Raw genomic sequence first — 13,358 nt, 5'->3', positions numbered from 1 at the left:
CGCTGCTAAATAAATCTGCATTTTGTAACATTTGTCTGACAATTCTTCCGCACAGTCTTGTATAAGTAATATCACTTTGCCTTCCGATTGGATCACCTTTTGTGTCAATGGCAGTTATTTGATAGAAAAAGACCACGGGGGAGCATTCACTATTTTTCACGTACAAATAGATCCTTTCTCTTCTGTTATTTAGGTTCAACATGAGCCGCCAATTCTGTAGTGCAGTGAATTACGGTCATGAGTAGTAGCCTGAACTACTGCCATCTAGTGTTCATATGTAACCATAAAATACTTATGTACAAAAACAAGAAAATCTTACAGAATTTTGCTTTAAAATCCTTTAGTGCATGTATTTATTTTTTAATTATTTTATATTCTGTTGAGGCAACTTGTCACGAAAGTGGGCCTGTGAACATTGTAAAACAGATGCAAACAGAACATAAACAACTCCTTTGCATGGTTAATCAGTGTTTGTCTTTATTTCAATATACAAAAAGATGGATGAATTCTCATCTAGTTTATATTTCTAAGCATTTCAACACACAAATAAAGTTCCCATTTGTACTGCTTTAGTGAAACCAACCAACATACAGCACACACCCATCCACACGCACACGCACACACACACACACACACACACAGTTCACATAAACAGGGAAGGTCACACTTTTCAGGCCTACACGCATTCACACAATGATAAACAATATTTTGACTGTAAATTAAAAAAAAAAAAAAAAAGGATTTTGTTTTTGATTCACACATGGAAAGGAAAAAACCCTTTACGTTTGTCATGTTAATATGTACACATTAATATATATTTTCCTGTTTTTGTTTTGAAGATGAGACTGACTCCGTGTTAGTGTTACTAACGAGGTACTGCACGAGGTAACAGGCGTTTTCTGTTTAGAAGAGCTGGGTGTAAGACTTTTGGAGGTAACGAACGGTCACGGCAGATTTTCCTTTGTGATCGTTATTTTTCTGGCACAATACGTGAAAGCACCTGGGTCACGTTCAGCTCACACACAACAAGTCAACCCACAGCATGTGTTCTATTAAGAGGGCTTCACATGTGTCTTCATCAGAACATGATCCAGGTGTGATGAGATGTACTTTATTAAATCCACAAAAGAAAACTGCTAAGTCACATCTGAGTTTAAGTACTTAAACTACAATATTCAAGTGACTATTGCTGTATAATAAATATTGCTGGACTCTTTGACCACGCACATGCCACTGTTTACATCATGGGGGGGGGGGGGTGCATTACCAATCAATCTTGTAGTTGGATTCCTAAATACGTAACATTATTCGGTATGGATTGATGTTTTTTTTTTTTTCTTCCTCACACGTTCTTAACCAAAACTGCACAGGATCAAGCGTCACGGAGCACTGTTTAAATCACCACCTTTCACAACACCAATCAAAGCACAACAGATGAGCCTGCGCGTCGTCCAACGTGGTTTAACTATCACCAAACAGGTCTGAACATCACATCAGCGGGTTAATTATTGAGGTAATACTGTAAAAACTGGCCTTTCCAGCAAGTGGCCAATCACAGAAGCCACCAGCACCAGACCATCAGGGATTTTTTTTGTTGATGATGATGATGATATACACACACTAAGCTTTCTAATGCAAGTGCTACCTACACAGCTTCTGATTCAGAGGAACTGATACCATTATTAATAGAAGTCACCATTCTTGAAGAAAAAAAAAGGAATATATATTCATATATATATATATATATATAAAATATCACAGGGCTTGATGTCAAAATTACTTTTAAATATGTATAGGTGGAACCGAGAAACCCTTTTCTGTTTTTGTGAAATGAAAACAATAATATCCTGCTTTTATATTTTTTAAAAACAGATTAGTGTTCGGCAACTGTGTGAACAGGTCTATTTACAAGAATCTGCCTCGTTTTTTAGGTTTGTACAGCATTCACACCGTGACAACTGGTCAGGCTCTTAAAAAAACAAAAAAGAAATCTCCACAGACAAAGAGGCCCAACTGGCAATAAAATATCTCAACTACTAAAACACAATAAAATACATAACACAACTCGATATACATGTAGAAAAAGCCTGAGGTACTTGTCAGAATATCTGAGGTCAGTCTGGAGGAGTAAGCAGCTGAGGGCTTACCGTCAAAAACACAAAAAAAACAGAATATTAGCCTCACATAATATCATTAGTTATATCAACAACATGTACATCTACAAATCCTTGAGTATCCTGGAATAGTCACAGCAGCATAACGGACATTCAATGTATGGTATTCATGTTATGGTACAACTATGGCATTGCATTTGAGACAAAGGCAACCATTAGAACTCTCCTTGCATGATGTATAGTGACTTGAGGTATCTGGGGACTGGTGTCTGACCCATGAAAATCAAGAAAAAAAAAAAAAAGAATCCCAAAAAACAGACATGTTGCTTACTCAAGTATGCACCTCGCAAGGATAAACCCCAACGATCTGTCAATACTTCTTTCTTTAAAAACACTATCCTTTTCACATCATTTAGTCTTCACATACACACATGCACGCACGCACGCACGCCTAACATTGGAACTCCAGACAGCATCCGTCCATGCCCCCTGGCACTGGCAAAGGAGTAACTCTGAATTTCTACAATTAAAAAACAAAATAAAATCCAGGAATATGTCCATGATAGCCAGCTGGATAGCGTGGCTCTGAACTTAGAGAAAATGTTCCAAAGAAGCCTACTGGATACCTGAGAGGTAGATCTCCCGGGGACAAGAGGCTTGTCCCAAATCTTCAAAAAGTCGTAGATGTCCAATGGAACTGCTCAGCTCCCCTTTTAGCTCCTCCCTCGCGATAAACACAACTGTACTCCCGACTATTTTAAATCTTTTCTTCCCATTCTGAGGCATTCGCAGGTTTAAAATGAGGGAGCACACTCGAGTTGGAAAATCAAGAAGCGTCGACCCCTGAGGAAGATGAATATATATTGTCTAACAGTCTCAAAGCGGTTCCTCCGAGGTGTGCAGCACGTCGTCCCAGGTTTGGAGCAAAGGTTAGTTTCATTTGGCCGCAGACGATCATGACCAAGACAGGACAGACGACCAAGATAACAACTTATGAGGTAATAAAAAATATATATACCAACACAACAAAAAAAGAAATACATGAGGTAATGACGACATTTAAGGTTCAACACATGGGTGTTATCGGATGCACCTATCGCATAACTTAGTACTACTTCAAAAGCTACAGCAGATGGATTTGTTAGTAAGATCTGACTTTAAACACCAAACCAAAAAAGAAAATGAATGACCAGTGTGGGATAAATTAGCAGCTGCATTCAAGTTGCTAGTTTGTTTATTCTATGTTTTTAAATATTCACGGAGATTCGCTGAGTTTGGATTTGAAAGAATAAAAAGTCAGGTCTTGCTCAGGTGAAGGACGGTGTCCCCCGTTCAGGTGCTGGACTCTTTGGGAGGTAGGTCCTCGTTGGTGAGAGACATCACAATGCAGACGGGGCTGTCCGAGGTAGTGCTGCCGATCGTCCGGGCGATCTGGCCGATGCGCTCCTCCACGCAACCAGCAGACAATCGCGCCTCGGCGTCGTGGTCCCAGCATTCTTCGATGGTCTCGCACATCTGGCTCAGACCCTGTAGCCACAAACCGGAAGTTTCAGGGAGGGTAAGTCTGTGGTTCCATTTCCTTGCTTTGTTAAAAGGGCCCTACTTTTTATCATAGGATAAAGAGCTCTCATTTTTTTCTCATCACCTTGTGGTGTAGCTATTCGGATACAGATACAACAAAAACACACAACTAATTCAGAGAACTGAGCTGCGTTCACTGGAAAAAAGGATGTACGACATGCGCCGGGTATTGCTATTCTTCCGCTGTCACTTACAGGATGTTTGAGCCAGCAGTCTTTGATGGCTGGACGCATCTTCTTGTGCACAACCACATCCTGCAGATCCTCCAAGGAGGGGTGCTGGCCTATTTCATCCTCAAACGGCAGCATGTACTCGCCAACTGTACCTGAAGAGGTGAGGCGAGGGCACAGCATGGAAAGCATTACACAGTGAGCTTAAGAAAATAGTGCCGCATCTGGATTTATTTTTTTTATATACGCTTAACATCGCCCTCCATTTAAACCACCCACATGCAACCTTTTAACCTACATCAGATGGCTTTCCAAGGGAAAAAAAATCCTTTGTTTATTAGGTCAGCCCAAAGCAGTGACCTTTCACCTGCGGGTGAGGCAGCATTCTTTGACTCACCGTCCGTCTCTGTGCACCGGGCCACCAGCTCCCACAGCACCAAGCCCATAGCGTACATGTCGATCCTCAGGAAGGAGTCTCGCTGGAAGTTTATGGCTCCCTCCAGCACCTCTGGAGCCATGTAACGCCTCGTACCCACCTGGCAGGACAAACGGATCAAAGTACACGTGAGCAATGCGAACGGCGGAGGTTTCTCACGGGGAGGTATGCTCCTATGTGCATGCGTGCGTTTTTGCGAATTACGTGTTCACAACAGTCAAACCTTGAGTACACCTGGATCACATGCCGCCACGCGCTTACTGGTAGCATCAGGACTGCGTTTCAAGCACATTTCGATTCTTTCTTCCGACGTGAGACAAGAACACTTTGCCCTGATCAGACAGAGCATGCGAACAGAGCATGTTTTAGCAGCCTGTGTTGGCCCTTTGTTCTAATGAGAGAGAGCTTCTGGCGCGTTGCCGAGCGCCTGGTGTTTTTGCACTCTCTGCGCCTGACGCCGTTTTGCAGGCGTGCCCTGAATTCATCAACTTTATTCCTTTTGAAGCGACTGAAATCCAAGTTTTTTCTCTCATGGTGGAATTTTTCCTGCTTTACACCAGAATAAGGCTATACGTCTTTACTAACCGTAGTCAGTACAGCTATAACGGACATAAAAACAGGTAGTGGATACGTTATTTCTGTTGAAACTGTGGATATACCTATTAAGTAGTAGAGAGCTCGTGGTCTTAAGATCATGGTTCAGGGTGATACTCTGACATTTGCGCTCTTTTAGTGGTTGCTTAGCAACAGCAACACACTCATACTGATAAGGTCCTTAATGTTGCCAACCATGCCAGTTATAGCAACACAAAACAACGCTTTGGTATCAAACGAGTGTTTATTCTGCAGCCAGAATGAACATAAATATATATAAAATATTACTAACGGGCCTCTGTATGTTTTATTCTTAACGTCTACATATCATAAAAGCACCTCATTTAATTTGTCACTTGTAATTACAGTTGGTTGTTGAAGCTTTTTTGAATCCTGATCAAAAATATTATGTAAAAAAAGAGGAACCTCGACAAAAAGTATTGATATGAAGCGGAGTAACCCATAGGAGTACATTCTGAACATTACAGAGAAATGTGGGGACAATAGTTCCTGCCAATGTGAAAATAAAAAACAGCGGCGAAGTGATACCTGTCCATGGGTGTCTCCTGGAGGTTTTCCCGGTTCAAATCGTACAGCGAGCCCAAAGTCGCCGATGATTGCAGTCAGATCATCTCGTACCATCACATTCTTACTCTTGAAGTCCCTGGAAAAGTCATTACAGGACACATTTAGTATTGCAGAAAAATCAATGAAGTTGCACGAGGAAAATTTAAAAATCACGCACAACCAAACATATGTCTGCCTTAGTGTTGAGAATGGCATCTACCTGTGTGCAATGGTGGGTTTGGGTCCCTCTCCCTTGTAGCTGGGAATGTCCTCATGGAGGTAAGCCAAGCCGCGGGACATGGTCTCTGCTATGTGACACAGATCACTCCAGCTCACAGTGTTGCCCTTCAGGTAGTCGGTCAATGAGCCCTGCGTACACAACACACACAAAACAAACATGATCCAGGAACAAGGATTAAAAAACGCAGAACAATCCAATTGAATCCATTTCTCTAAAAGCACCACGGTAGCATCCGAGTTAGCCGACCGTAACCCTGCAATAGACTGCTTTTGGTCCTGCGTTTCATTTTGCCAGCAAAATAGCATATAATTACCATATCCAAACCATAAAGCTTAAATTATCATTAAAGATATGGACAAAAATTGCAAACATCACAACAACCAGACGACACATGCACAGATGGCACCGAGACAATTACTGGAACTAAATATGTTTGTGCCACTACCGTGAATAGAAGGTACTTTGAACACAAGCCGTGAATGTCATTACACAAATGTAATGCTACATTTGTGCTTATGGTAATTATTGTATAATCCTGTTTTAATGTATTAATACCTTTGTCGAGAACACCAATAATGAATTTATTCTGGAAGCCTGAAGGCATTTATTCACAACATATTATTTTAGGCACACACACAAACAAGTATATATTATATATAGTCATTTGTGAACCTAGTGCTATAATACCATTCAACTTAATTACCCGTCTAGTTTTCGCACTACATTTCTAAGAAATATACTATATCAATAAGCACCACAATCATATTACTTTAGGTATACTGGGTATTGCAGATGTGCCATAAGTAATAAAACCCACTTTAATAAAAGCTGTGATGCTGTTCTGTTGTGAAAAAAAGGAAAAATGCCCCTATGTTCTCGTAAACATTGACGCCCTATAGACCTCACCATAAATTTGATTATATATGTTATATATTATACACACACATGATGTGCACTCACCCTCTCATGAAACTCTGTGATGAGCCACAGCTCCGTCTCCAGGTTGGTGCCGTGCTTCTCTGCAGCGATGTAACGCAAGAGGTTTTCATGACGCATCCCCGGAGTCAGGAATATATCCCGCTCATTTATCCATGACTGCTTGTCCTACATGAACACACAGGGAGACCAGAAGGTGTTGAGATATTCATCACGATGAGTAGAACCACTGGGATTCTTTTCTTAGACATTAAAACAAGCCCTTGTCGGCGCCTCTTGTGCGTTAATATTATTAGAAATCAAAGTGCTGAGCATTGGATTTTCACCTGCAGCTATTAAAACCGCTTCATCGTCTTGACCACGCTGGTCTTAAAGAGGACTTTTGTCGGTTTTGTAACGTATGTGTTGTAGTCTTAAACAATAGACAAGTCCGTGTGAGCGCAAAGCGGTATCGACCGCTTCGCGCAAGCAGCCATACACAAAAGGTGAAACGTCAAGTGTGTGTTGGTGGCTGCCTGACGAACGCATTGAAAGAAAAGGAAGTAGGCGGGTTGAAGGAGGTTCAATTAGAACAGAGAAGAAACGGTATTGTGGGACTGTTGTGACTAGAAGTTATATTGCATCGGAACAAATGCAGCTCCTCGGCTTTTAACAACTGGATGAAGATCATACACATCCTGCTTAAGCCTCACTTCACAGGTTGATGGTTCGAACTCTAGCTGCAATTTAAGGACTTCTGCTTTCCTGTGAGCTGCGTCTCAGGCTCAGAACATCAAGCACTTTTATTTTAAACATGTCTTAATGGTTTATTTGCTATAATGCTCTTGATCTTTATTTCTAATATCTTAAATTTTAATACACACATTTTGCGAATACAATTACCATTAAAAACACCTGGGTTTAACAATACAAACTCCAAAATAAAAAGTTACATTGTGCAAAGGTCAGCATATTTCTTCATCCAGATGGTTAGGAGTCGTAATCAGGGTACACAAACTAGATGCTTGGCACGGTGACTCAAACCTACTGTCAATGCAAAAATCGTAGATAAATGCTTTGAATTCATGAACATACCTGAACAGGGAAGATCTTTACAGCAACATACTCGCTCATCAACTGGGCCTTCCAAACACAACCAAAGCGCCCCCTTGCTTTGATTTCCAGCAGCTGCAGCGGTTTCAGACCCACTAAGGGGGAGGGAGGAGTGGCTCCAGGATCCTGAATGACAAGACGGGGAGAGCCGGTTATGCCTCGTTCTTGGGTGATCAGTAGATAAGCAAAGTGCAGAAACAAACATGCGGGGACCGAATGCTCTCTCACCGCTACAGACCCCCCCCCCCCTTATACCCTTTTTAATGAGAGTCAGACTCGGGCACGCGGCCTCGCTCACCTCGCTCAGGTCCACGTGGCCGTAGGGAGGTTTGCGGTGGCGGTACATCCACAAGGCCAGGACGAGGGCCAGGGACAGCACACAGAGAGGCAGCAGGGAGTACACAAGCACGTTGAGCAGGGACGGCACTCGGGGTGGAGGTCGGATTTTCACTGCCGGGGTGGAACAGAATAATTACAGCATGTCAGCTTTGCGACATGGCCGCTTGCACGCGGCATTACCGGCGTCCGTCATGGGACCGTGAAAAAAACGGATAAAAAAAAAGGAGGCTGGTACACATTTCATCTAGATTGTGCAGCCTTCGTCATAAGTGACTGAGGCAATATGAAAATAACAAATAAAGAGCCTAGTTGTGGTGGGTTTAAAGTCCTTGTTGTGTCACCTGACAGCTGACTGTCAGCATTGTGCAGACTGTGCAGAAAGAAAAAAGATTCCGTTGAAACTACACGTTAAAGCAAACTAAAATGCCAAGAAGGTAAATGAATCATAAAGACTGTAACATTAACATGCAGCAGTCATTTTTCGTTATTTGCACTGCTAAGCTTCTCTTCCACTAATCGGACGGGAAAAGCAAAGACCTATTTTTTGCTTGTACTGTATGTGGGATACTTTTGCGGCTCACCTCGGTTGCCACTGCCAATCATGTCAGGAAGGTGGGTGAATCGTTCATTGCAGTAGTTGCCCTCGCAGCAGCAGAAGAAGACCTGAGGGTTTTCCTCCATAGAGACGCACTCTTGCCTAAAACAAATTAATAGAATTAAGCATAATTAAGCAGATGACATTATTGCCTTGAAAAAAACAACAAAATTATGCTTTTTACATTTTATTCTGTATAGTTGTTAAATATTTATACTTATCTGTTCTACTTTCCTTGTTGAGCAGATGTACCGTGTTTGTATGCATACATGACTAATAAAGCGGGTTCCGATTTAAGCAACCGAAAGTATTGGATACTGGTATCTATTGGCTACTTCAAAGGGCGTTGTCTAATATCAATCATGAACATACACTTAAAGAAACTGTAAGAACATGAAGCTTTTCTTTCAGCGGTTTACTCTCTCCCTGCACAAACTGCCTTGTTGACACAGTCGGGAGCTCGTGGAGATGAACGCGTTTCTGAATATTTTCTGAACTACGGTCTGAATGTTTCTGTGTTGAACTGCCTGAGAAAAGCAAATCTCCCTCTGGGACAATAAACCTAGACCGATCAGAATGTAATGTGTTTTTTTTCCAGCTGCTTTTATTCCCTTCACGCCTATAGAGCAGCATTTCAGGCCGTAGGTATTTCCAGTGAAGCTTTCAACAGACTTTTAACTAAACAATCTCTTGCGCATTCCATTTCAAAATGGTATGACAACACGTCACTCGTAACAGTGCACATATTCATCATGAAAACAGCAGGTTCATTTTAAAGATACCGTGGCACACACATACTTTTTTTTTTTTTTAAAGATCAAGACTATATTATTAGCGGCTAATGCTTTATTCCTTTTACGGACAGATATGTAATCCTGGGCCGTTGTCTGCAGCATTTTGGAGCCTAAAAAGTGTGATCGTGCCACACAGCTCTCCACCGGCTGCTGATAAAGCTAGTTTGAAATTCTCCTCCCGACTTATAAATCCGGAGTGGCCCGGTGTCACCGTATCTATCTACCATCACCGGGGCCGTGGACGCTGAGCCGTCTATCTGCTTTCTCCCACAGAGAAGGAGGTTTGCAGAGCAAGTCCTCCCCGTGGAAATCCCCGTCCAACAGAGTTCGCTTTCGCACCTCAACCTGTATGTCCTGCCTCGATCATCTCGAATGACATCATTTGTGGTGCCGCTGAACTGCATTGTATTATACGGACTGGCTGTTCTGTTATTTTGTTTACCTCAGGTACATTAATGAGGTGCGTTATCTTACACACCAGGCTGCAGGATTAGCTGGCGACTGAGTGTGTGTCATATGTGTTGACATGTGTAGTAGTGATAGACTGGTTCAAATTAGGTTTCAAAAAACGTAAATCTTCAGTAATATATCCGGAATATCTACATCCCTTGTCGGCCGTGCATGTTTTTGTGTGGCAGAGGAAAATGCACTCACTGAGAAATTGGATGAGCGTTCATTTACCATGTAAAATGTCAGTTTAACAAAGAGAAAAATCTAAATGTTACCAAAATGTGAGATAGCATTGGGATCTAGAAATGCCTCGACAAGCCCGAACATATTATCAGGGACGTACAAAAGAGGAGAAAAACAGCTACGAGTCACATTTGAGAGTTAAGTTTCAGCATACGATGTCAAAATCCTCCGGCAAAAGGGAATAGCCCAAGTCAGAGTAATACAGACGCATCGAACCAGAGACAGACATCGGTGTTGCACTCGCTGCCCGACGCCTGAAACGTCAACGGGAAGTGCACGTTGGCGATGACCATCGGCACGGTTATTTCAGACCTGTCGTAGCAGTTGAAGTCGTCCAGCCAGCAGCCTTTCTTCACCAGCTTGATGGTCCCTGAGGAGTTGAGCCAGGAGGCGTAACAGTGCAGCCGCTTGTCCTTCTCGCCCTCGCAGCGCTCAAAGCCGCTCTGGTTGGTCCTCTCCGTGCGCCAGTTGTCATTGTAGTACACACACTCCCGGGTCTCGGCTTCGCCCAGACTGTACCCTGAGATGGACAGAAGGCCGCAGTCAGCTCGGTGTCGCAAATTCATTGGAAAAGTTTAAAGCGGCGGAAGCGCAGGCATATGGCGGAGGACCCGCTCCGCGCCGAGGCGTCTCAGAGCGAAGCCTCTATCATCACTCGGGCGCGCGGCCAACTTTAGCAGCTCTCCATAGTAAGGAAGGCCGCTCCTCTGGGCTAAGAAACCCGCCGCTGAATAGTAGTTTGACATAATCCCATTCAGCAAAAGATGTTTTGAGCGAGTGATGACTAAAAAAGGGGGGGGGACAGAATTGAATTAGCCATAGTAAAGACAATGGGACACCCCCGGTGTGGTCCAGAAGCTCGCCGCACAACCGGGACGCTACTTCCACAGATGCAAGACTCCTGTATCCTGCTGGAGTGACACATCTGGAAAGCCAGATAAGACCTTCTGCTTTAAGGGTTTTTACTGTCATGTAGCAGGAAATAGTTTCCCCTCACCGAGCCTTGAGATATAACAATAGCCGTCAGTCTCCTGCTGTCACACGATGCCGGAGGGGGGGGGGTTATCATTTGTCTTTGTGAATTTCAATGTCGGACACCCTAGAGCAAAGCGTGTGTTTTTGATGAATACTGGGGAAGATAGCGCACTAAAACAGCTGGTTTACGGTGCTGCTGGGACCTTCATCCCAAATCTTTGTTCACCGAAAAAATAGTGCATGTCTCTTTAAATCCCTGCCTATAGGAGGCCGCCCATCCCCCCCAGTGTTACCCCCACCAACCCCATTGCTAGGGCTCACACACTCACACTCACACACACACACACACACACACACACACACACAGATTTACTTACACATTCTAGCATTTAGTTGTCCAGAAAAGCAGACAATGGATTTCATCATAGCATATCGGAAACATGGTGCTCGTTATTAAGGATGGAGGGGAAAAGGTGGCAATGGGCAAACACACACACACGCAAAACAGCAGCAGAGACGTTCAATGGTCCATTGAGCAAAGATGGCATTTCTGATATCTGTGGTCACGTGATCCGGGAGGACTTTTACTACGAGATCATTCCCCAACCGCCCCAACCCCCTCCCTCCCTGCCATTCACCGAGGCTTACGCCACAACAACATGGATTCTGTGCGAAGCAGCTCACGGTGCGAATCTACGAAGCAGAAAGGCTTTTAGCTGCAGCGCGATGTGGCCATGAGACACCTCGGCCTCCATTTAAACTCCATATACATTACAATGCGTAGAAAAACTAGAAGTTATGGGGGGAAAGATGGATATTGAGATTTGAAAAGAACTCTCGAATACATATATATATATATTATATATATAGCTTGGTTGGGGGGGGCAACAAAAAACTCCCCCAGGAGTTGCGAACGTTGGCAAAAAGAATCACACACAACAAAAAAGGAAAACAACGCTCATGCCCAATTTCACGTGGTGGCGAGATGACTGACCGCGGAGGAGCGAGCTGCCCTCACGCGACATCGCTGCTGTCCCGTCGAACCCGACGCACGTCGATTACGGAGAAGAAGAAGAAAATAATAATCAGGTTTTCAGTCCGAAGTGCGGGTTCGAATCGAGGCTGAGGACACAACGGCAGCAGAGCCGGAATACAGCCGATAATGTTTCACGATGTGGATGCAGCTGCTGCCTTCTATTCCTGCCACTGTTAGTTAAGAAAGGCGAGGGGGGCGCAACAGTTTTTTTTATACATAAATGTATTGTTATATATAAATGTGGGGGGAAATTAACCTGCATGAAATAACGTGATTCAATTTGGTTTGGTTCATCTGATTAGTGTTATTATTTAGAACCAGAAATACGCCACGGGTATTCTTTTATTAAGTCCAGTGTATGAAATATATGGATTGTGGAAGCAGAAAGAGAAAATGACACTATGTGCAAGAGAGTAAAATCGCCACCGTTGAACCGACAGGATTCACTGCCAACAAACTTTTAACAACGAACCCCGGTCGATATTCACGGAGATAATTAAATACAAACACACGCGCAAAAAATGTGTCTCCCTCCGGGTTAAAAGGAAAAAAAGAAACAAAAACTGTTGCAAAATCCCAACAATAGCAGCTCACCTGCGCATAAAGTTCCCAGAAGAAGTGAACAAGTCAGCCATGAAAAAGACATGTTCCGTTTGGATCACAGCACCGATATATTTCCCCAGCGTTCCGTCGCGAACATTAAAAACCAGGTTGTCCGAAAACATCCGTCCGAGATCAAAAAGGACCACGGGCCTCCGGTCCCTCCAGCGGCCTGAACCGCCGCCACCGCCGCCACAACTCGTGTCAATAGCCGCGGCGCCGCAACAATGTTGCAAGAAAGAGATGGCAGCGATTAACCCGACGGTTTAGTCCGCTAGCGCGTGCAGCCTTTCACATCGGAAGCGAATCCCCAAAAAAACACCGACCAACAAGAGAGGAATCCGATAAAAAAAAAACGTCCGAGGCGAAAAGCTCGGCGCTTCTTTTCTTTTTTTTTGCTGTTGTTGTTGAGGTTATTTACTCGGATAGTAGCACCGCTGCATCGGGAGGTCGGTCGGGGTTTACATGCATGTTACTGATCTGTGTCCAAAATGGCTTCTAAATGGGGAATGGGCTGCAAACAGGGGGGGAACCCGGATGTGTAAACACAAAGAGGGGAATTCAGGCAGCCAGCGTGTGACCTTAACGCGACTCC

At 43.6% G+C, this 13,358-nt stretch overlaps 1 protein-coding gene across 1 annotated transcript; it reads right to left on the bottom strand.

The window, feature by feature from the left end:
* Window positions 1–451: 451 nt before the first annotated feature.
* Window positions 452–13,358, bottom strand: LOC120815887 (activin receptor type-2B). Its single transcript, XM_040170951.2, has 11 exons — window positions 12,758–13,358; window positions 10,465–10,672; window positions 8,652–8,767; window positions 8,030–8,181; window positions 7,714–7,857; window positions 6,664–6,807; window positions 5,683–5,831; window positions 5,445–5,559; window positions 4,263–4,401; window positions 3,890–4,020; window positions 452–3,641 (listed from the first exon to the last, which is right to left on the bottom strand). The coding sequence occupies exons 1-11, from the start codon at window positions 12,807–12,809 to the stop codon at window positions 3,447–3,449; spliced, it is 1,545 nt and encodes a 514-aa protein (XP_040026885.2). The 5' UTR covers window positions 12,810–13,358; the 3' UTR covers window positions 452–3,446.

Source organism: Gasterosteus aculeatus, chromosome 3, assembly GCF_964276395.1.
Source record: "Gasterosteus aculeatus chromosome 3, fGasAcu3.hap1.1, whole genome shotgun sequence".
Taxonomy (NCBI): domain Eukaryota; kingdom Metazoa; phylum Chordata; class Actinopteri; order Perciformes; family Gasterosteidae; genus Gasterosteus; species Gasterosteus aculeatus.
The sequence above is the reverse complement of the archived record's forward strand: the minus strand, read 5'-3'. Positions and strand labels throughout refer to the sequence as shown.

Bases quoted from the DNA above. Each gene is read 5' to 3' on its own strand.
- LOC120815887 (XM_040170951.2), bottom strand. From the start codon at position 12,809: ATGTCTTTTTCATGGCTGACTTGTTCACTTCTTCTGGGAACTTTATGC. The intron at 4,021-4,262 runs GTGAGTCAAAGA...TCACCTCTTCAG, and splicing joins CCGGTGCACAGAGACGGACG to GTACAGTTGGCGAGTACATG. The intron at 3,642-3,889 runs GTAAGTGACAGC...TTGTGGCTACAG, and splicing joins ACTGCTGGCTCAAACATCCT to GGTCTGAGCCAGATGTGCGA.